The sequence below is a fragment of the Nothobranchius furzeri genome, chromosome 5 (genome assembly GCF_043380555.1).
Source record: "Nothobranchius furzeri strain GRZ-AD chromosome 5, NfurGRZ-RIMD1, whole genome shotgun sequence".
Classification (NCBI taxonomy): Eukaryota; Metazoa; Chordata; class Actinopteri; order Cyprinodontiformes; family Nothobranchiidae; genus Nothobranchius; species Nothobranchius furzeri.
Window position 1 is genome coordinate 63,247,610 of NC_091745.1, and position 23,540 is coordinate 63,271,149.

Here is a 23,540-nt window from a genome sequence, read left to right on the forward strand (position 1 = left end):
TAATGGAATACGGGACTCAATTAAAGCTGGAGAAATTGGGAGGATGGGAAGTTCTGAAGGCAACAAAGACAGAGAGAGACCTTTGAGACGGGACACGACCTCCTTCTTTACTCCTTCATTTCTCCCTCCTCCTCCCTGATTCTCCCCTTGGTGACGGAGTGGGAACGCCGCTCGGAAATCCTTTCACACTGCTTAAGCTTCCAGACAATCACGAGATTCCCCTGAGATCTGATTACCTCTGTAAATGAAGCAGGATTAGACCCTTTAATTAAAATGATTGGGCTTTATTACAGGCTGTCAAAACGTGAAGGACAGAATCCCATCATGGCCCTGGAGTTCTGTCAAATTTCATTAACTTTTCCATCCTCTCCTGTCAGAATTCAAACGACAGGAATCACATCGGAACTTTCTGATGAAACGAGGTGGGCGGGGTGAATAATACATTTTTTTGGGGAGGTTATACTGAAGGAGGAATGACATAAGCATTTATTTTAATTGACAAAGATGTAAATATTTTTGACTTATTCAACATTTTTTTTAGTTTCTGTTATTCTGACTCTTACAGTCACCAATAGGAACGTTTGCTGCCTCTTGTTTTCTTTCACTGATTTTAATCCTGAACACAGGAAGTAGTTTTGCAGAGGTGGAAGGCTGAAGTTAGGCGCCAAAGGCTTTTCAGTGATGGAGAATTTTAAAAATCCCTCCTTCCTGCCTGCAGCCGGCTCTGTTGTACAGCTGCTGTCAGGGCTGGCACGGCTCCTCTGACAATCTGCTCTTTAATAGCTAATATCAGGGTACATTTCCTCAGGCACTGGACTGGAACTGAGAGATGGGGGGGCCATGCTGTGGGCATTTCTCTCAACCCCTGCTGCTGCTGCTGCTGCTTTAAGGACACACAGACCTAACAGGATGCTGCTGCTGACTCATCCGGCTAATATATACGTTGCTGTTACCAGATGCTCATCCGTCTCAGAAAACATGCACCAAAAACCTGAAGACTCGATGGATTGTTTGAAATGTGTCCTGTCGTTACATATTTTCACACACTCGTTAGCGTGTCTTGTTTTTCAAACCATCTGCAGCCTCTAACACCCAGTTCTTCATGTTTGTGCTACGGCAATAATCCTAATTTTATGTAAGTTTGGTTATGGAGCATTTAGGCAGCCAGTGTCTCACCTGCAGTCAGAAGGGTCTAAATCCTCACAAAGATGTCAAACAGCGACTTTCTTTCTGAGTAGTTTGCATGATCATAATGTTAGATTTTCCTTAGCAGAACATTATTCACGTTTCTGTTTTAAAATATTGAGGTAGCAAAACCTTAAAGACCCACTCCGATGAAAATCGTGTTTTTTTTCTGTTTTTGACATTTTCTGGAGGCTTTTATTATTATTATTATTATTATTATTATTATTATTATTATTATTGTTTGCTACAGGACACATCTAAAGAAATTGAAGCTCACAACTGTATTTCTGATTATTTCTGCATTCAAACTGCTGTGAATCAGCAGCAGATTAAATACATGCAGCCTAAAACTGACTGTTTGTGATGTCACAAACCCACTGGGTGGAGCACAACCATCACTCTGCTCTGCTCCCTCAGGTTCTGAGGAGTATTATCAACCTTCAAGTGTCAAATGGATCGTTCAACTAGTAAAACACCTGACTCAGATGCAGCAGACTTAAAAATACAGGTTGGCACATGTGACATTTTGGCTCAGTTTGACAGAGTTTAAATTTTTTTTACAGTAATACATTAATAAAGTAAGACGCCCAAATTTTAATCAAAGTTAAAAAGACAAGCCCCAAATGGAACACACGTCCAGAAAAACACCTGTTCAGCTTTCATTTTGAAACAAATTTTCAACCGTGACGTGACATCTGAATGTTTGCAGGATCATTTATCTACGGGACTGTAACGCCAGTGCTTCATGCTGTAGCTGCTGTTTGTTAACCTAATCATGTTTCAGCTGTGTTAATGTGATCTATGATATAATGCACATGGGCAGGTTTAAGGCAGTTCTGAAGGCAAATGTTCAACCTGGTACTAGCAAGGTGTACCCAATAAAGTGACCAGTGAGTGAATATGTAAAGCAGAGGTCACAGCAGGGTGCTACAGTGCCCGGCACGCCTCCTCCTGAACAGAACTGCACCGTGTGTGGTTCGGGACTCGGTCCTGGAAAAAAAGGGTGAAGCCAGGTTCTGAGTAGGTTGCATAGCCGCGGGAACCCCGAGCTCATTTTACGCTGCGTAATTCTGGTGCAGCTCCAGGAAAATTCTGCTGCTGCTGAGCAGGCAGCCAGCACACAACTCCAAAACACAAAGCTGACAAAGTTAAAGTCCCATTAGTTGTCACACACACTGATGTGTGTGCGAAATTTGTTCTCTGCATTTGACCCATCCCCTAGGGCAGACCTGGGCATTTTACGGCCCGCGGGCCACATCCGGCCCTTTGGTTGACTTTGACCGGCCCGCGTAAGGTTAATTGGAAATTACAAAATAAATGTATTTTCTCATTTTACCTCATGCATGGGCTAAGGCTGCATTGCTTTTATTTTGAAGTTGTTTTTTACGTGCACAATGACGCAATACGTATAGCAACAAGTGCCCGCGGTTGACATGGAGATTGTAGCCTGAGAAATGTCCGCTCATGCAAAAAAAAAAAAAAAAAAAAAAAAAGAAAGATGCCGAATGCAGGATTTTCAACAAAAATTGGACTGCTAAGTATTTTTTTTACTGAAGTCGGAGGTAAAGCCGTGTGTTTGGTTTGCGTGGAGGAGATTGCCGTGTTTAAGGACTACAATTTGAGTCGGCATTACGACAAGAAACACTCGGAAAAATACAAGAACTTGTCTGATGCTGAGAGCTGAGAGGGCACGGACATCCGAAGCTTTGCTTGCAAAGTTGCAAAAGCAGCAAGGCTGTTTTACTAAGCTTCACACATCCAGGGATGCAGCAGCCAGGACCAGCTTTGTGATATCCCACAAAATAGCTAAAAACAGCAAGCCGTTTTCGGAGGGAGAGTTTGTCAAAGAGTGCATGGTGGACTCTGCCGCACTAATATGCCCTGAAAAAAAAGGCGCATTTGAGCAAATCCCGCTGTCCAGGCGAACCGTGACCAGGAGGATCGAGGACATTGCGGGGAACCTGGAGCTTCAGCTGCAACGTGAAGTGGCAAGTTTTGACTTTTTCTCATTAGACGGGAGCTGTGATGTCCGGGACACAGCCCAGCTGCTCGTATTTGTCTGGGGGATAACGGACTTCAAGCTCACAGAGGAGCGGGCAGCAATGCGGTCGATGAAAGGGACAAAGACAGGGAGTGATGTTTCTACAGAGGTAAATGCGTGCACGGACACTCTGGGATTGAAATGGGAGAGACTGTCAGGTGTCACAACAGACGGTTGTCCAAATCTCAAGCCGGGCGTACACTGTGCGACTTTTTCACTTTTTTGAGCCGATTTTCCAGTCGTGCGAGAAGCCACGACATCGGGGCGAGTTTTGCGCCGAGCGGTCGTGTAGTGTACAGGGGGTTACGAGAGGCGATTAACACCACGTGACCAGCCGCCGATCAGCAGTCGTGTGGTCGCACTCTGGTGTGTTTAATATTTCGCTCGTCCCTCGTGAGGGTATCCCACTGTTGAAGCGGCGCTGCGAGCAGCTGCGACCCAAAAAGTATCAGAACCGCTCACGGCGCATGCGCGCGCAATCCTGCATCAACGCCGGTCGCTCGCTATTTCCCTAATAACACACGCTGTTCGTTTTTGTTTCTACACGTTTTTTTTACTCACAAAGATTGTCAAGAAAGCGTGTTTGTCGTGTTCATGTCAAATTAAACTGATCACAAAACACAGATTTACTTTCTTTATTTCGTTTTCCTCATCCAACCCCTATAAATCCCTGTGTGTCCTCCTGCAGCACTCCCGAAGGACAACAGGCAAGACAAGACAAAAAACTCTGACGTGTTGAGTAAAAACTGCTATTTTTAGCACATTTTTAGGGCCGAAGTGTTGCTACCAGACGTACAGTGTGAGCAGTCAGGTCGCATCCGAGAACTGGGTCGTACAGTGTGAGCACATGACTCGTGAGATCTGCTCTGCAAGGAAGTCGTACAGTTTGAGCTGAAGCTGAGTGCTGCAAGTGAAAAAGTTGCACAGTGTACGCCCGGCTTTACATGGAAAAATGTCGGACTTTTGAAACGCATGCAAGATAAAGTGACAGAAATCGATGCAGATCAAAAATAGGTGTTTTTGCATTGAATTATACACCAACATGTGTTGTGCAAGTCAGTGCTAAAAATCAACCATGTTACTGATGTTGTTACTAAAATAATAAACTTCATCAGGGCGCGGGCAATGGATCACAGACAGTTTGTGGCTCTTGTGGAGGACTCCACACAGCTGTCAGCTGGCTCAGCCTGGGGAAAGTGCTGAAGAGGGTTTGGGACTTGAAAGCAGAGATTCAGGATCTCTGCTGGATTTCTACTCTTCTCTTAAGGAGGACTTTCCAAACCTGAAGAGACATTCTCAGAAGATGTTGGTTCTCTTCAGCTCTACCTACATTTGTAAACAAACATTTTCAATGATGAAGTTTACAAAATCCAGGTATAGATCCTCTCTCACTGATGATCATTTGTCAGCTGTGCTTCGCTTCTCCACCTCAGACATTCAACCTGACTTTGATGCACTCGTTAAAGCCCAGCAGAGACTAGATTTCTCTCACTGAATAAGAAAAAAATCACTTAAAAACACAAAATAAGGTGTTTGGACCACAAATGTAGGCAACTAGCAGTGAACTGGGACACTTTTTTTAAACCTCTTTCTCAAGATCACAGTTCAGTGATTTTATTTTACAGACAATACTGTGTGTCTGTAGAATGCTAAGAACCTCTTTCCAACAATATTTGAAACTCAGAATGTGTTTTGGAGTGAATGTGACTGAAACTGTTAACTAATATAAGTCACAAATGTTTAACAAAAACCAAATGTGCACACTTTGTTTACCATTGCCTTGGGAAATTTGAATAAATCACATTTTTGTAAGACAACCTCACTTTTTCCTTTTTGCTCATTTATAACATATAGTCTACTCTTACCAGCTTGAAGAAACAATGGTATTTACTGCTTTTTATAAAGAAATACCATTAATATTATGCATAATTGACTTCAGCCTTTTGGCCTGGCCCTCCACAATATTTTCTATTTCTCATGTGGCCCCATGGAAAAAATAATTGCCCACCCCTGCCCTAGGGGGAGCGGTGAGCTGCAGACAAGCCGGGCTTGGGAACCATTTGGTGGTTTAACCCCCCAATCCAACCCCTTAATGCTGAGTGCCAAGCAGGGAGGCATTGGGTCCCATTTTTACAAAGTCTTTGGTCTGACCCGACCGGGAATTGAACCCTGATCTCCCAGTCTCAGGGCGGACACTCTACTGCACTAGGCCACTGATTTCTTCTAATTATATTAGAAAGTTGGACCAAGCTTGCTCGCACACAAGCTGGTCAGCGAGGACAAAGCAGCACGCCGTGGAGGAGAGAGTCAGACAGGTGGAGTGAAGGAGGAGGTCACAGCGGCAGACAGAGCAGGTTTACTCTCTTTCTCCCTCTCTGATCGGCTTGTGTGCGAGCGAGATCGGTCCAACTTTCTAAACTAGTAATCTGGCCCAGCCTGGAATCAAACCCAGGTCCTCTGCATGTAAGCAGGGGACCTTACCAGTGTCCCTGTCCTCAGCTCCGCTCACAACCCAGAGGAGAATCATTAATGAGCTAATGCCACTATATAGAAACTAAGTAGTAGAAAATGGCACAGGTTTTGTAATTTTGGATAAAAATGGCATAATCATAGTTTAAAGACCACTGAGAACTATTTTAAAACAGCTAAAAAGGATTATTAGAGTGGGTCTTTAAGAGCTAAGACAAAAACATGGCTCACTCCAAGAAATGAGGTTAGCAAAACAATTAAATGTTTTAACTGCTCCTGCAGTTTAACCCGTAATGAAGTTTTTAACCTTGTTAATAAAAAACGTGTAAGGTAAAAAATCATCAAACCATTAAAACCTGAACTATGAACACAAACATACACATGTAGAACTATATAAAAGCCCTTTTCAACAGATCCAGCTGAATCCTGACACAATCCCTGGCCGACTAGCATCCGTTTCTGGTTTTGGGCCGACACAAGATTAAAATAAACTTTAGTGATTTAAGTACGGATGAGAAACACAAGCAAACTGGTTTTCTATAAACAAAGACTTTTTTTAAAACCCCTTGAAGGTTGTCGTCCAATATGCTTCTTGTAATTCAAGCAGAAAAATGCAGCGTAGCATTCTCCTAACCTGTAACCAGAGCTTCATTAATGCAGGTTAATTTGCACATCAAACCCCTGATCCTGCCTCCAGAGGGTCGTTAGGGTCTTTGTTGTGTCCGTCCAAATGTAAAACGTTAGGAACATATTTCTGAAGCGGTGGGTTGCTGTTAAACTCTGGGAATCCCATTCAGAGCCGTGAGTTCTTGAAAAATTGGGAAAAATCAGACCTTCTTCATGTAATGCTGGTCGTTTTAAAACAAGAGTGTTTGCTTTCCCTGAGATGTATGAGGACAACTAAAAGAGATGGCCTTCCTGAACTCAAAATTGTTTTTTTTTCCTTTTTTTCATTTGCTAACGTTATTTACATTTGACCCGGAAAACTAAACTAACAAAAACCTTACAAACTAAGATTTCTCTCAAACTCGCACCAATTTCTACTTTTTAACAATGAAGTGAACAATTCTAAGGCACATTGTATTTATCAAATTTTAAAACAAACAAAAACAACTAAATCCAGATGCAGATTCACCAGGGAGCATTCCTGCCGGGTGGAGAAAAAAAACTAAACTAAATCAAGTACTTAGTGTTGAGATTAAAGTAAAAATGTCCCTAAATGAGTCAACAATATCCTAAAAGGTCTAATGAAATAATATTGAAATATTTTATTTATAGAAGAATCTGACTTCAGAAGCAGCCTGGGACTCGAACCACAATGGCGGTGCGGTGCTGTTGACAAAGCAGTGTCCTGACCAATCACAAGCTTCTTCATCTCATTCGACGGATATTTAGAAAAGTGGGCTCGACTCCATACATCCTTGCAAGCCTGCTGGAGAGCTCTCACAAGGACAGATAATGGCAATGCTTGTCTTCGCACCGACGCAGACGCAGAAACAGAAACAGAAACAGAAGCATAAACAAGGCTAAGTAGTATAAAACACACACACACACACACCCTAATTAGAAGCAGGTGCAAACAGGCTCAAGGTGGGAAAACATTTATGTATCTTTGTATTTTAATAGCTCATTGGTTGGGAGAAACAAGATCAGCAAAACCAAACCACAAGGGGGAATAGAATGAGCCAGGAAGTGACAGGCAGCAAGGAGGTCTCTGGCCCAATCCCAATTGACCCTTTGCCTCGACGTCACCTAATCACGTGGGTCCACCATGCTGGACGGTAAAAGCATGTAAACAGTGAGCGACACGATTACTAAACAAAGGGGAAAGTAGAGCCTGAAATTGTTTTTGCGATCAAAACAAAAACAAAACTCCTCCAGAATTCCTTTAACTAGTTCATAACCAGTTCAGTTATCAGAAGAGGTAGCGCATCTAGCCGGGGGGTCATAGAGAGCAGTATGTTAACTAGCTTACCAACGTTAGCTTATCTTCTCTCTGCAGCTGTTCACCGATGTAAACATGTGTATAGGGTGTCTCGATTCTCAAGCGCGGAAGTTGACCACGCCCCCATTGCACCCTTAATCTGCACTTCACCCAAGTCCGCAGCGATGTGGACCTTGGGCAAGGGTATTACCCACAAGTCATTGCTGCAGAAAAGGCTCAAGTTCCTTTTCTGAAACTATGTATTTTCTAATGAAATAAGTTAATTTTAGTATGACTAGTTGATGCTCTGAATGTTTTAGACAAAGCAGCAATGAAGTTACATTTATTTCAAATAATTGCTTTGTTGATTGTTTTAAAGTAGATAATAAAGGTTTTTGAAAACAGTTTCACAGCAACCAGCATCTAGGCATGTGTTGCGATCGATGACGCAATGCTCCCTGTCTCAATTCGGCAATCATTTGCACACTTGTGTACTACGCACTCGAACCCTATACTGCGGACTTTATCCGAGTGCACTTTGCTGAAGACTGCTGGGCGCAGCGCGTTTATTGGGATTGGGCCTCTCTTGTATCAGGGCCCAAGCTGATTGGACCAATTTTGAGATGGAAAAGACTGGGCATCCCATGCCCGTCACCTGGCATGAGCAGACCATTCAAATGCCTCAGGAAATTTGATAACAAAAATTGGTCTAGTCTGATGCCAGGTTAGAATGGGAGCTGTCTTCCCCAGAAACAGACTCGGAAGAAGGATGGTTCCTAATCAAAGCCATAATCCTCTCTCTTAACAAAACTTCTCTGCTGGGGTGAATGGAAAATAGAAAATTTGAAAATGTTAAAACTGGACACTCTTGAAAAACAACAACAGTGGATTCAAGAAAATGATAATGAACTCCAGATCCTAAAAGAAAAAAGGCCTGCCTTAAAGTGATATTCCACCCCTGTGTGAAATTTTGTCTGTTGCCATATTGCTCAAATTTAGATGAGTGGGGTAAAGCATTTTGTAACCAGTACAGTCATTCTCCTAATTGGGTAGTTTTCCAGTCATTGTAGCTTAGCATGAACAATGCAAGTGAATGGTAACAGCTAGCATTTCATGTGAATATGTAAAGAAAATTACTGAAAATGAACCTAATTTACTTGATGAACTCAATAATTACATTGACTGCAAATTTAGATAAGTAACAAGCAGTGGCGGAGCTTGATATGTGCAACATGTGCGGCCGAACAGGGTGTCAGTCTGCAGGGGGCGGCATTTAATTTTCTTTTTTTTTTTTTTTCTAATTTTTTTTTTTATTTTTAGCATCAACCAATACATAAACAAAACATAGAAATCACATGTTCTTATTAATAATAGTGATGATAATAATAATATTTCTTTAATAAAAGCACAACAAAGTGTAAACCATATCAACTACTCCCTGTCACATGACCCACGTCAGCTGATGTGAGGTCCCTCTCCTGATTGGCTCCTTCCAGTCGCGGCAACCATGAAAGCTGCTCCTGCCGGCTGCCGTGGCTGTAAGCTTGTTGCTTTAGAACGGCGTTGGAAAACAAAGCGTTTTTCTCCCCTCAATTCATTTACACTCTCATTTTACCTCAGCGGTAAGTGTTCTTAACATCTACCAATAACACCCTTTTACTTGTCAGTGACCAGTCGATCGTTTTCGCTATAAAAAATGACTTTGTTCGGTGGAGTTCCCACCGCGAGCAGAACTCCGGTTCAAAAACGCTGTTTTTGAAACACTTTTATTTACTTAAGCACTTTAATGGGCTTAACTTGAAACCAAGAGCAATCGAATGATTATTGTTATGTGTTGCCTTGAATTCGGCTATGCTGTCTGTCAGACAGTTGTTTTCCTTTATTGTTGTTTTTGTATTTGTTTGTAGCAAACGCTACTGGAATGCATAGATTGAGCTACGTAGCCAAGATGATTAATAATTGACCTGTTGTACATTCGTGATATGTTTACCGGTAAACTGAATAGAACTTGATGTGCTAATGAACGTTTCTCTGGCCTACAGGTCAGGTTTTTTTTTCCCATGTTGAATTGATCTTCTTCATATTGAAGTGGCGAGCTGGTAGGACCATTCTTTCTTTTTGGAATCGGGAAATGAGCTATTATTTACCCCATGAAAAACGGAGCGGCAGCGGGCCGCTGGAGGTGCCCTACTAGTATGATCCCGTTTAAACTGTTAACTGCCATAAAATAAAAACTATAATAGCTAGAGCGGTCTTTTTTTAGCTGAAAGTTGAGACTCTCGCCTTTCAGCACATCTGTACTGTACAAGTCGATGATGCCATCATGTTGCGTTAAGTGTGTCTATTTCAGTAGAACTTTGACAAGTGGTGAGAAGGTGGCCAGGAGCTGGATGTTGTATTCAGTTAGCAAACGTTGTTATATTTACACTCCACGCAATTTGAAACAAAGTTGTAGGTGTAATGTTTTTTCGTGTGTGTGTGTGGGGGGGGGGGGGGGGGGGGGGGGGGGCGTCACAGGGGGATCTCGCACAGGGCGCCATTTAGGCCAGCTCCGCCTCTGGTAACAAGAGACAATTTTGAATTGGTACTGCAGTACAACAAAGCACCACTATAAGCCATCACTACATGAAAAACAGACGAGACGCAGCAGTCCCAAAACTCATTATTTACTATCATTAGGGTCAAATGTAGTAAATGTTATACAGTAAAATTAAAGTGACAATGTCTGCCAGACATCAAGCTACTGGCCTTATGCCTAGCAGCGGCGGCTTATAGTGGTGCTAGTTGTTACCATCCACTTACATTGTTTAAGCTAAGCTTAAGCTAACAGGATACTACCAAATTAGGGGAATGACAGGGTTATTTAAATAATGCTTTTTCTCACCTATCTAACTTAAGAGTGGAATATCCCTTTAAAGAGACAACATGTAGATTGTACCATTAATTTCTGGAAATATCCATTAAATGTTGTTGAAAATGAATAAAAATTGTTTAAAAATGTTTGCTGCTTTGTAACATATAACTTTATAAATCTGGTCCAAAATACATGTGAACCAGTCTAAGTATCTGGGCAATGCCCTATTAGACGCCATGTTTCCTTCTACTGGAGCCCATGAGGACAAAATTTGTAACAGTTACAAAACTTTTATCATCTTAAATGTTGTTGTTTTACACATTGACCTCTTCACTTGTTGCCAGTGATGAGCGAGAGTCTGATGAGCTCGTTATTTTGCTGACGTTTGCACTCTCCAGGGCTTTTTGACCCTAATGGGCATCTGTTGGCACAAAAATATTGCTTGCTTGCAACAATTTAGGTGTCTACTGCCCCCTATTGCCAGGAAAAATACACACTGTCACTTTAAAACTGGAAAATCCCTCTGTATCAGGTCCAAACTTCACCCGAGCCAAAGGACAGGTTCTTTCAGCAGCTCAGAGTAAGGCTCAAGTGTCTCTTATTGAGCATTTTATAAATTAGATGGAGGCACAAAACTCTAATTTGCGCCCACAATAAGCGACCAGTGTTTTTGTAAATCAGGTCCTTTTGTGTTTAGTTGTGAATATAAATGTTTGTCTGGAGAAAATAAACCACAAAAATAAGCCACTTTTTAGAATGGATAGTCGTTTCACGTTCTGTTAACCTAACAGAACAACATTTAACAGAACAACATGTTTTTAGTTTAATAGCTAATGATGAATGAATGTTATTTTTCTGGCCAAAATGAGATGTTTTTCTAAAATCAGAAAGCAGCAATCAGGCAACATTGTTTCCCACCTTGTTTTTTTCAGAGAAAAACAAAGCATTTAAAAACCCCACTATCCTGCTGCTTCCACCTAATCTCACCACCACTCGATTCAAAAATCTGATTCATCATGCAGCCGTACAGGTAATGTAGCATTAATCCGCCCTGACAATTAAATCCACTGACATGTGAACGCGTTAATTATCATTACCGAGCTCCAGCGGTGACAAATCGACGCCCCTGTGTTCTGTTGACATGTTGGTGAGATGAAGTGGAAATGTGTTGGGGATTCTTTTAGGTTGCTCAAATGATTAATATCTAATAATCTGCTGGGTGATGACACATTTTCGTATTTGAGTGTCTCATGTGTTCACAGGTGTTTTTCACAGTAAAGAGGAGGATCATAACCTTATTTATTCTTCAGCCTGTTTTTTTTTGTTCATTAAATAATTGAATGTCTAATTCCTACAACCTTTACTCTTAATCACAAACATGTCTTAGTTTGCATGAAGTGCTGAATAAATGATGAATGAGAAGGGTGAAGAAGGATGATCTTTGTGTGATTGGCACATAGTGTTCTAAAAAGAACGTGTGTTTAATGAATTCTCAAAATGCTGCTGGCAGGGTTCGGATGAGAGTACGGCTGAGTTCACACAGCAAGACAATTTTGCCACATTTTGTCCGGGTTCTCCATTTCTGATCACCTGAAGGACATGTCCAATTACTAAAATTGCTCTAAGGATTATCTTATCAGATATTCCTGCCATGTGTGGTGTGTTAACAGAGCTCTGGTCAGATCTGGAGTGCGTTGGACAGTTCTGCTCATAAGTCTTGGATATTTGACATGTTGTATTGTCTTGCTCTGATTACTTGGAGAAACAAGGGTGCTGCCTGCTGAATGTGATGTTTAGCCAATGAGAAACCAAGCTGGCAAAAGCATGCTGCATGCTCCTTCTCCGCCATTTTTGTTTATACCAAAGTCACATTTGATCTTTCGTGATATTCCCCAATTAATCTGGGAATTTGTGATGGAAACCGGTTTGTGCATTTATCCAATGTAGCTGTACACCACACACTGTACAACTAGGACAGTTTTATCCATGATTGTTTTTATCAGAATATTTTTGGCTCATCACAATTTAAAAGTTGTCTAACTATTTTAAATCCTGCCATGTAAACCAGGCTTTAGCAGGAGAGATCAGATTTCACCGGTTATAGCATTGCTGTCAGCAGTGTTCCGAACGTATTCATTGAGCGATCGTTTGTGAACTCTTTTGTTTTTGTTGTGAACGTGAACTGAACTTGTTCGTATTTTGCCTGACGAATGGGGTTTTTGAACATGTTCTTTTGATGTTCGAGCTCCAGATGTCCACGGAGCTAAAGCCTAGCTAAACATCTGGTTAACCATAGTTTATAAAAAATAGAACCCGCAAACGTGGCCACTATAGGCAGTAGCATTAGGTGCGGCGTGTACTCTTGCACGTGTATGCTGTGTAAAGGATGGACATAATGTTGTGTTCCTTTTACCTTGGAAAATATCCAAATGTACATAACATAGATTTTAGATGCACCCTTACAAGTTTTTCTTATGAAATAAACACGTTTCCACCACATATTGGTATTACAAGGAGCTGCTATATTAAATTGCATTGAATTAAGAAACATTATCTGACTTTGAGGTTGTTCCAGTTCATTATTTCTTCTTTGAAAGATGACATTTCTGAGTATGGAATTAACTGGAATGAACCGAACTGAATGAAACATTAGTCACAGACTCAAATTGATAATAGTTAACTAGTTTCTTATTAAAATTTGGGGCTGATTGTTTGTAAAACAACCTTTCCCAACACTGGCTTTCAGGACTTCCATACCTGTCATGTAGCTCTCTTGTCATATACAATAAAGTGACACTCACCAGCTCGCCGCTCAGTCATTGGTTCATTCAATCCATGCCACGAGTTTTGATCCATACTGATCTTCTCAACACCAGCTCTACCAGACTCAGTAAGTCTTTACCGTTTCCTCTTTGTAACACCGTCCTGCTCCTGTTAACTGTTAGTAGCGTATTGGTGCAACTAGACTAAACTGCAAGCCCAAACCTCGCGTTTCCATGTTTGGTTCCAGCCAGCACGCCAAACTCAAACCCACTGATCGTTTCACGCTCATCCTGACAATTACTTCATCAACTCTGTAAGATCCAGATTATGATTTTTTAACTTCTAACTTCTAAGGCTCCAAGAGATCAAGCTCATTCTTCTACTGTAGATCAGATGTTCCCAACAGAGCACCTGGCTCTCAGACTGTAGGTCTGGGTCCTATGGTTTTAAAATTAGAACAGGAGGCGGAGCTTTTTGTTCTCAGGCTCCTGTCTGGCGAAACCCGCTTCCAGTTTCCATCTATGAGGGAGAAACCTTGTCTAGTAAGAGTTCAGACTTTTATTTTATGGTGACTCTTGTTAGTTTGGTTATCCTAGCTCACCCCTTTAGTTTTGCTACTACAAGACTCCTGGAGGACATGTATTGTGCATGTTTGTATTTATTCTTGTTGTTACATTTGACTTTGTTTTCTGAGAAGACCACCCATCCTGGTTCTGGTTCTGATGGATTTTTCTTCCTGATTAAAAAGGGAGGTTTTGCCCTTTGAGCCATCCGGCTCAGGATGGAGGATTGTACTGAAGACATGGGTGACTTACTATTTGGTATTTTCTAATCATCATGAACAAAACAAGGTGCAGAAGTTATTTCCTAATTAATTCAGCATGTTTTCTATTTTTAAAACCCTCCTGTAGTCAAAAGGGCTCAAAGATGATCATGTTGTCCAGTAAATAATATTAGTTCTGGAGGCAGAGCAGCAGAGCTGCTGGTTGCCAGTTTGGACGATTGAATAATCCCCATCTGGTTCCCATCCGTTGCTGGAAGTTCCAGTAACCTTTTGTTTATCTTTTAAAACATGTTTTATGTAATAAAAAATATATATAACACATTTGTCAGCAAACACGTGACAAAGATGACCGTTTGGCAGGAGGATGATGACAGTCGGCCAAACAGTAAAAGTCTGGATGATGGGCAAACCCAAAGAAAAAAAAAACACATAATAGATTCATTTGGTTTGATTCTACAAACCCGAACATTTTGCATTAAATTTCAGAAAAACAAGATTGTGCACTAGTTCTCTGAACCATGTCTGTAATCACTTTGAATGTTGCTAAAAAAAAAAAGACCAAAATAGAAGACTCGTTTAAAAATATCTCCTCAGTTAGTCAGACTGAAGTCAGCAGTGAGCTAGTCCAGGTCCTGAGAGGAGCTAAAAGGGAAATTTTCAGAGTTTATGTCTGGATCTGCTGAAGGGCAGCAGTATAAATCTACAGGGTGTGTGTCAGGGAATGTGTGGATGGCAGAAAAGCACAGACCTTTACCGTTGGTGCCGTTGGGGATCTGAGAGGTGTTGATGCCCTTGGCCATCTCCTGGTTGGCGGTTTCCTTGGTGACCGCTGAGCCTTTAAGCTTACTCTTCGGGGTTTCTAGGGATTTTAGCTTCTTGGCGTGTTTGGTGCCCTTGTAGTGGGCCAAGGCCTGGCTCTGGGAAAGGAATGAATAAGCCATATTTAACCGACAAGAACAGATAAATGTGGATCTACTACAATAAATCTAAACATCATTAACAGTTCTGCGATCTTTAATTGAGAAAGAGTTTTTGTTCTTGGTGATTTTAAAATAAAAGTAAAACCTCAATTTTCTTTTATTTTTCAAGTAAATTTTCATGTCAAAATATACTTAAAATTGGAGGAAAAAAGCTAATTTTTCTATAACCATAAAAAGGTCAGATGCATAACAAGATAATGACAGAGGAGCGTTACCCAGTAGTCCAAAATAATAAAGATCCAAACTAAAAGGGAAACCAAATCCGGACCACTTAAACCGGTTTCAGGCACATTTAATCGCTGTAAAACCGTTGGATTTGTCCTGATCCCTGGAGATCTTAATGCCAATCATTGTGTTTTGTTCAGTGGAGAAAAACTGAAAAGGGATGAATGTAGCCCAAACATTATGGCTGCACTAAATAATATAATCAGGACATTTTTCTGGTTTTAAAATAAACGATTATCTTGTTGACTCACATTGACCTTGCTGCTGTTTGATTTGTTCCAGATAATACAGGGCTGCTGAGCTGCAGACTGCATCTGATTAAACTGATTTGGCTCTTGTTTAATCACATTTCACTTCAATCCACAGAAAAATAAAAATACAGCCACCAACATGGTCACAATGAGGACATACTAAAATAAATGTTACACTCCTTCTCTATTTTCTCTTGATGATATGGACTGTTCACAGGAATGGCATCTTTTAAACAAATAAAAGGACAGTATTAGGTCTGATTTTCTAAAGCATTTTAGCTTCAGTTCTTATCAAAAGAAACTTCTATTTAAAAGGGAAGGAAATTAGGAGGACCCATCCATCCATCTATTCAACCATTCATCCATCCATCCATCTATTCAATCATCCATCCATCCATCCATCCATTCAACCATCCATTCAACCATCCATTAATCCATATATGCATCCAACCACCCATCCATCCACTCATCTATCCATCCATCCATTCTTCTGTCCATCCATCCATCTATTCAACCATTCATCCATCCATCCATCTATTCAATCATCCATCCATCCATCCATCCATTCAACCATCCATTCAACCATCCATTAATCCATATATGCATCCAACCACCCATCCATCCACTCATCTATCCATCCATCCATTCTTCTGTCCATCCATCCATCTATCCACCCACTCATCCATCCATCCATCCATCCATCCATTCAACCATCCATTCAACCATCCATCCATCCATCCATCCATCCATCCATCCACCCACCCATCCATCCACTCATCCATTCCTCCATCCATCCATCTATTCAACCATCCATCCATCCACCCACCCATCCATTCATTCATCCATCCATCCACCCACCCACCAATCCAACCAACCATCTACCCACCCACCCACCAATTCATCCATCTATGCATCTATCCATCTATCCATCCATCCAGACACACACACGGATGCATCCACCCACCCACCAATCCAACCAACCATCTACCCACCCACCCACCAATTCATCCATCCATCCATCCATCCATCCATCCACACACACATCCATCCATCCATCCATCCATCCATCCATCCACACACACATCCATCCATCCATCAGGATGGTCTCTTGCACCTGCTACTAATCATTGGGCTGATCATCATCAGAGGGTGTTGTGTTTATAAGGAGGCTGTCCTCTCTATCAGAGGTCCCTCCAGCTGATGATGCAGCTTCCAGGTCACCCTTGGCCAGTTTATCTTTATTTTATTAACCTTTATTTAATTTAAGGCCCCAGGTTTGCCTGATTAGGATGTGTGACATGGCTCACTGCTGTTCTATTTTGGCTCTGATTGGTGCAGTTTTGTTCTGTGTACTCCTGCTCCGCCCTGCCCTGTGTCATTCTGCTACAATTGAGAGTGTGCCTCAGCTGTATGTCCTCCTGATGAGCATGGCAATCTACCAGTGCCTGCTGCTGAACATGTACTACTCCGTTCACCCTCAACTCACTCCGGATCTACCCGGTTTGTTACAATTCCAGCTCCAGCATCAAACCATGTGTTGGGCTGCTGTCATTGGTCCGCCAGGACGTTCCAGTGATGCCAGTAATGAGGGACTGCAGCATATATAACCAGCAAGGCTAAAGGACCGGTAAATGCCGGGTGGAAAGGCTCAACACTTGAACGTGTGTTTGTGCGTGTGTATAGAAACATGTGTGAGGGGCAACATATGGTTCTATGTGATATTTGATTGTAATTTTGTCGTTTGTGACCTAACTTTTATTCCTCTGTTGCAGACTGAGAGCTGCAGGAAGATCTATGGGTGGCGGGTCCTTTTTGTGTGTGTGCAGTGCCCGAGGGTTTTGTCACTCCTGAGTGCATGGGCTACAAGTGTCTGGAGTAACTTCAATTTTGTTAATTCTTCTTTTTTGGGATTCCGCCTTCCAGTCACTGACCAGTCCACATTGGTAAGCCTCAGCCTGGGTTTTAGTAGTAATTATATTTCAGTACCAGCAATTTTTATTGGTTTTAATATATATTTTAATGAGGTCTTGTTTTTATTTGTGACGGTGGCACAGGAATTAAGTACTCACCTTGTAATCGTAAGGTCGCAGGTTCGAGCCCCGCTCAGTTTGTCGCTGTCATTGTGTCCTTGGGCAAGACACAACACCCCCATTGCATGCTGGTGGTGGTCAGAGGGACTGGTGGCGCCAGTGCTCGGCAGCCTCGCCTCTGTCAGTGCGCCCCAGGGCAGCTGTGGCTACATTGTAGCTCATCCCCACCAGAGTGTGAATGTGTGTGTGAATGGATTAATGACTGATTGTGTTGTAAAGCGCCTTGGGGGCGGGGGGTTCTAGGACTCTAGAAGGTGCTATATCAAATACAGGCCATTTAGCATTTACCAAATAGTAAAATTCATTTAGAAACCACACCTACTGCCTTCCTACAGTATGAACCTATGTTTGCTTGTGTTGTTTCATCTCTGGTCCTTATTTTACAAAGTGGCCTTGTTGACAATCACATCCACATCCTAATAGTAGTGAAAACCCCTTCTCTCGCCACCCATCCATTCATCCTGATATGCATGTTTGAGAAACCCCATGCATGGAGAAAACATGCTAACACCACACAGAAAGGTGTGGATTTGAACCTGCAACCTTCCTTCTCCAGGGTAAAAGCATGCACTGTGCAGCCCAGAGGACGTAACACTGTAACTGAAAATCCTAATCTATCTACTTATACAATAACAGTTTTTCAGGACAGTCCAGTCTTATTATGAAAAGTACATTTTAAAGATATAAAGGAAATGAAGCCCAGATGTCAGCGATTATAGAGTCTATGTGACCCCTGGAGTTAGTTTCACAGTCTGATCACATAGAGCCACTAAGATTCACCTTTGCTACGGATTCATCACTATGGATTCATCCAGGCACACAAACAGGGGTCATATGCAGAGACTTTCAGCTGTCCTTGTTTATCGCCACACGTTTCCCAGCATTCTTTGCCTGTGGCAGGAAGTCAGGCATCAAGGAGGGATGCAACTGCCTCCTGGAATAAATTAGTCAGTTGTCCTCAGGTTCCCAGAACACAGTGGGAGACGGTTAAATTTATAGTCCAGAGCTAATACATATTATTCTTGTTAGGGTTTATGCATTAGAATTTAAATTTTGTGCCTTTTTTCAACTTTTATTAGTTATTTGAGATTGTTTTACTAAACCATTTGCTTCAGGCTTTTTGTTTTTTGGTGCTCTGCTTCATTTTAGTAATATTGATCGTGAGCATTTGCGGGATGACTCGGGAAGGTGTTTGTGACAAGTTAATGAAATGAAACAAGACGTTTCATTATACTAGGACAGTGATGTTGCCCTAAATTCCCATCTCAGTCATTTTGTTGGCAAAGATTGTGAAATAGCTGGACTGTCTTAAGCAGTTTGCTTTATTCTCATGACCATTTTTGGATGAGGCATCACTTTTTTAAACAGAGTGCACGTCTTGTTTTGGCACAAAAACTGTTCTCATTACCCAACATCCATCACCCTCTAGGTACTAAAGACAGAACTTACAGTTTGTCATCAGACTCCTGTAATACAAATGGGTGTTTAATGCTCTGTATTTCATCTTTCATTAGAAAGATGAAATGGAAGTGTTGTCTGAGATCCAAGTTTGGCGCCTGAAGGAGAGGATCGTCTTTTTTCCTTTCAGGTGAAAGGAAAAATGAAGGAAAATGTCAAACAAAGTGGTGTTACTGTAGGATCTGGAGCAGCCAGTGGAAACTGAGAGGTCAAAGTTTAATTCCCACCTGTCTCCATCCTTCTGTAAATTGGAGTAAAAGATTTATAGTCGTGCTTTTGAACTGAAGTCATCTTAGCTTCAGGCTGGAGAAGAAAATTCTTGGTGGGGTTGATGGACCAAAAGATTCCCTTTCCCATTCTAGCCTAGAAATCTAGACAGACGGAGACAAAGTTAAATGATTTTTACTCTGTATGTCAGTATAGCAGGCTGTGGCTTGGTGGGCCAATCACAATGCTCCATTAGTTTGGTGGGTGGGATGTTACTGCGAATGAATAAAACTAGGATTGGGCCGCTTGTTTAAAACTGCTTTGGCATCAACTTTGGATTGTTAAGACTTGGGCTTGTCTTAGAGTCAAGAGCAGATAGAGGTACTTAAATCCTTTATTTATAAAATGTATTTATTTGTATCTCAACAGTGAATGGCGAACTGCCCAGTTGACTGACATCCATAATGGTGAGTACGTCACATTGTTTGCGGTCTACTAATATGCAGAGACAGTTTGAAAGATAACAAAGTAGATCCCATCCCATAACCAAGATCCGTCTATCGGCCATGGCCAGACTGTATACTCACATATAGGACGGCTTGCAAGGATAGCTGTGTGCAACTTTCTACCAAAACCTTATTAGTATCTGCAGCCCAGAATGTCAATTTTTGTCCTTATCCTCGAGATGATGTGTTTTCCGTCTCTCAACAGCCTGTTTACCTTAACTGACCATCTGCCCAAAGCATGCACACCTCAAAGTGCAAGACTCAGTTCCACCAGTAGGTGGAAGGAACTAATACAAAATAGAGATCTTGTTTTAAACATTAAAATCACATAAAAGGAGAACAAATAATACATTTGACTGCAGCAGCTGCAGTTATGATTACAGCTCTATTTAAACAACAGTGAGTGTGTGTGACTGAGGGGCAGGGGGACATCAGCATTGCTATCATTCTAGATAGCAGTTTCCTGTAGCAGTGGCACTATCCTCTAGCACCCTAAAAACAATAAATTCAGTGATGTTGATTGCCCAAAAATTCTTCAGTTCTCCCTGGCAACTAGGGCTGCAACAAACGATTATTTGGATAATCGATTAATCGGATGGGGTCTCGACACGATTAATCGATTAATCGGATTACATGGGGAAATTTTTAAAAACTGCTAGGGAAACGTTATTTCTCTCCTTCCTTCACTTTATTTAACACAACATTATTAGAAAACAGTTCAATAGCAGAAAAACAACATGCCATCACCTAAATTGTCTTATAAGGTGTATAGACAGAGACCCTAAGCTACATCTCTGTGACCTAAAATGCTTGGTCCAAGTTAAACAGCTTAAGGGCAATTCTCATCTGTTTTGTTTGATCTCATCTGTTGACATTTATTTTAAATGTAATTAAACATAGGCTGTGAATTAATCAAAATTGATCACTATTTCCAAAAATGACTGAAAAAATACCAAATAAAACAAAAGTAAATGAATGCCATCCTCCTTGCGATGATGCCCTGGGCAACTGCCATAAAGTCACATCAAGAAATGCTGCTGATCATTCCAATGATCCCAAATAGACTCGCATTAGGCCACATGAAAGCAACTGAACCCAAAAATATATTAACCAGTATATAACTGCACTCTCACACAACACGCCTGCAGCAACAGTTAGGACTCCTCCCTCCCTTTTAAAAGCGTTTTTGCTTCTGAGGACATTGTGGTTGTAAAACCACACGCTAGTAGTCTGGCCCCGGTGTGATCAACCAGTTTCTGCGGGAATGTGACGGCGGAACCAGGGCCAGATTAACACTTTGTTGTACCCTGGGCAACAATATTCAAGGGCTCCATCATCACGACCCAAGGATCACCATAATGTGGTCACATACAGAATATTTTACTGTAATATGCAGTAAATATACTCAATACTTGAATGCCTGACAACACGTAACCCGCCCAGAGTAACCTTTGACCCACCTCGTGTGGACTGACCAATGAGGAGAGGGTCTTAACTTGAGGCCCTCTCTTCATTGGTTAGTCTGCATGAGACTGACTCTCAACTGACGTTCAGTCGTAGGCAGCGAAGCGTCTCTGTGCAGCGCAAAAGCCCGGGTGGACAGTTTGTTTAATGTAGGGTGACCATATTTCCATTTCCAAACAAGAGGACTGGGGATCTGTGCCTATGACGTCACACTATGGCAACACTACACAAACCATGTTGGGACCCATTTTTTGTAAGAACTAAATTAATATCAGATTCTGCCAATTAAAGGGCTCTAAAACTATTCATATGTAAATATTTTGCATATTTAATGCAAAATCTAATTTTTCTGCTTTAGTGCTGCAACAAGGTTTTATTAATAATAAATTATTATACCTTTTGTTTTACTACAGCATCGGTAAGCTTCCTGTGCACAGATTATTAAGGATGCTTGTTTCAGCTGTGAGATTAGACGATAGGATCAATGAAAAAATAAGTTGTCACACACTCCATGGAAACTTTCAGAGAATCCACAAATAGTGGCTTTCAAATGGTTTTGTTACTTTTTGCAAGTTTAGAAAAGAAGCAGATGAGACAGCATGTCTGATAATTTAGTTTTTCATCTGATAATATTAGAACATGTCAGTAATGTCTGAGGGGCTTTTATAAACACCATATAACTAACACTACTGGAGAGGGCATGAATTACACAGAGGCTTCTGGGGAGCCCAGTTATTGGGGGGGGGGGGGGGGGGCATTTTGCCTTGGCCCCCAAAATGTCTTGAAACGGCCCTGGGTGTGTGACTGAGTTTTGAAGGTGATCTGAATTGTATCAGATGTATAAATATGACATGTGTATAACTTATTGTTTTATACAGGTAAAAACGTGTAGTGGAGATAAATCTACCTACATTTTACTTTTCAACACTTTGTTTTGTTTTCTTGTTTTTATTGAACTATTTTCCTGTCCTGTCTGTCTCTCATCTTCCTGCATCTCCTCTAAACGCTCCAGAAAATCTGTTGCCTGGATTCTTACCTTTTCACCTCATCAGTTACTTTTGAGCAGATCAAAGGGATCTCCTGACCGAAAAGCGCAGAGCGCGTTTTCGATGCTGCGTGAGGTGACATCACCACAGCACAGGTGATGAGCTCCGCAGTAGCGAGCTTCAGGCACAAATAAGACAGAAAATAGAGAACATGTGCGGACATGAACGATCGTGTGCTAATTATAGTTTTTTGGTTGCGCCACTTTGAGAATGGACCGTGCGCTGGAAGCAGCTGCCTGGATCGCTGTGCAACAATGCGGAACCGGTTCGCAGCAGCGCAAGTCTGCCGGCTCTCCCTCGCGCTGATCTGCCGCTACCGGCTCTCCCTCGCGCTGATCTGCCGGCTCTCCCTCGCGCTGATCTGCCGGCTCTCCCTCGCGCTGATCTGCCGGCTCTCCCTCGCGCTGATCTGACTTGCTCTGGTCTGCGCTCAACGGCGGGCGGGAAGGGGGGGGGGGGCTTTTGGAAGAGTTGTGCGACACAACGAATCGATGATGCAATTCGTTGCCAACGCTTTTAGTAATCGATTTTCATCGAATTTATCGATTCGTTGTTGCAGCCCTACTGGCAACCAAACACGATTGGCTCTTCACCTTTTTTCCAGATCCCCGAGAGTAAAACAGTTAATATTAGCGTATTTATTGAGCACTGCAAAACCAAGGAGAGCTGCACCAACATACTGGAGCTTCTTTGTCCAAGTTTTTTAACAGTAATATAATTAAGGCATTTCTTTCATTCTTTCAATCTAATCTTCATTTTATGCTTGAATTAATTACTTCTTTTTGAATTCATATTACACTTCCACTTCTTTATTTGTATATTTGCACAAATCCTTTTCCATTTCACGATCTGTGGTTTTTCCTGTTATTTATGGAGTTATCTCCAACTTTTCTCTGCCATGCTGAGTTTATACACCATTTTTAGCCATAGTCATAAATCTTTACGACCCAGATTCAAAGGGTGTACATTCACTCTCCTGCAGTCAGAGCGGCCGTGATTTGCAGCATTTGTGTGACGAGTCAAGATGGCTGCTGCTGCACTTTCTCTGTATGAAGTCCCAATGGAATCCATAATAATCCTTTAGAGAACAACGTATTATGTTGACAAAATCAAAGTGCTGTGGATGCTATGGTACTTTTTTGTTCTCTGCTAGAAATATCTGACAACATTTGTGTGGTTTTTGAGGAAGTTTGGTGCTGGAGATCTGGGACCACATGGAGTTTTTGGAACAGAGCAGTATCCATTAAGTCTACCCAAACAAACATATTTGGATTTGAAATCACTCTATTTTTC

General features: G+C 41.6%; 2 protein-coding genes across 4 annotated transcripts in view; one reads left to right on the forward strand and one right to left on the reverse strand.

The window, feature by feature from the left end:
• Positions 1–23,540, reverse strand: part of znf385d (zinc finger protein 385D) — a 112,083-nt gene that overhangs the window by 20,067 nt on the left and 68,476 nt on the right. Inside the window, exon 4 of one of the 2 annotated variants that reach the window (XM_015949789.3) lies at positions 14,775–14,937. In XM_015949789.3, coding sequence (XP_015805275.3) covers positions 14,775–14,937 — 163 coding nt within the window. Of the gene's footprint in view, positions 1–14,768; positions 14,938–23,540 lie in introns of both variants that reach the window. The other variant, XM_015949788.3, reaches the window with a different exon arrangement.
• Positions 15,406–23,540, forward strand: part of septin7b (septin 7b) — a 537,254-nt gene continuing 529,119 nt past the window's right edge. For both annotated transcript variants that reach the window (XM_070551004.1, XM_054740870.2), the window contains exon 1: positions 15,406–15,411. In XM_070551004.1, the coding sequence (XP_070407105.1) occupies positions 15,406–15,411 (6 nt within the window). The remainder of the gene's footprint in view (positions 15,412–23,540) is intronic.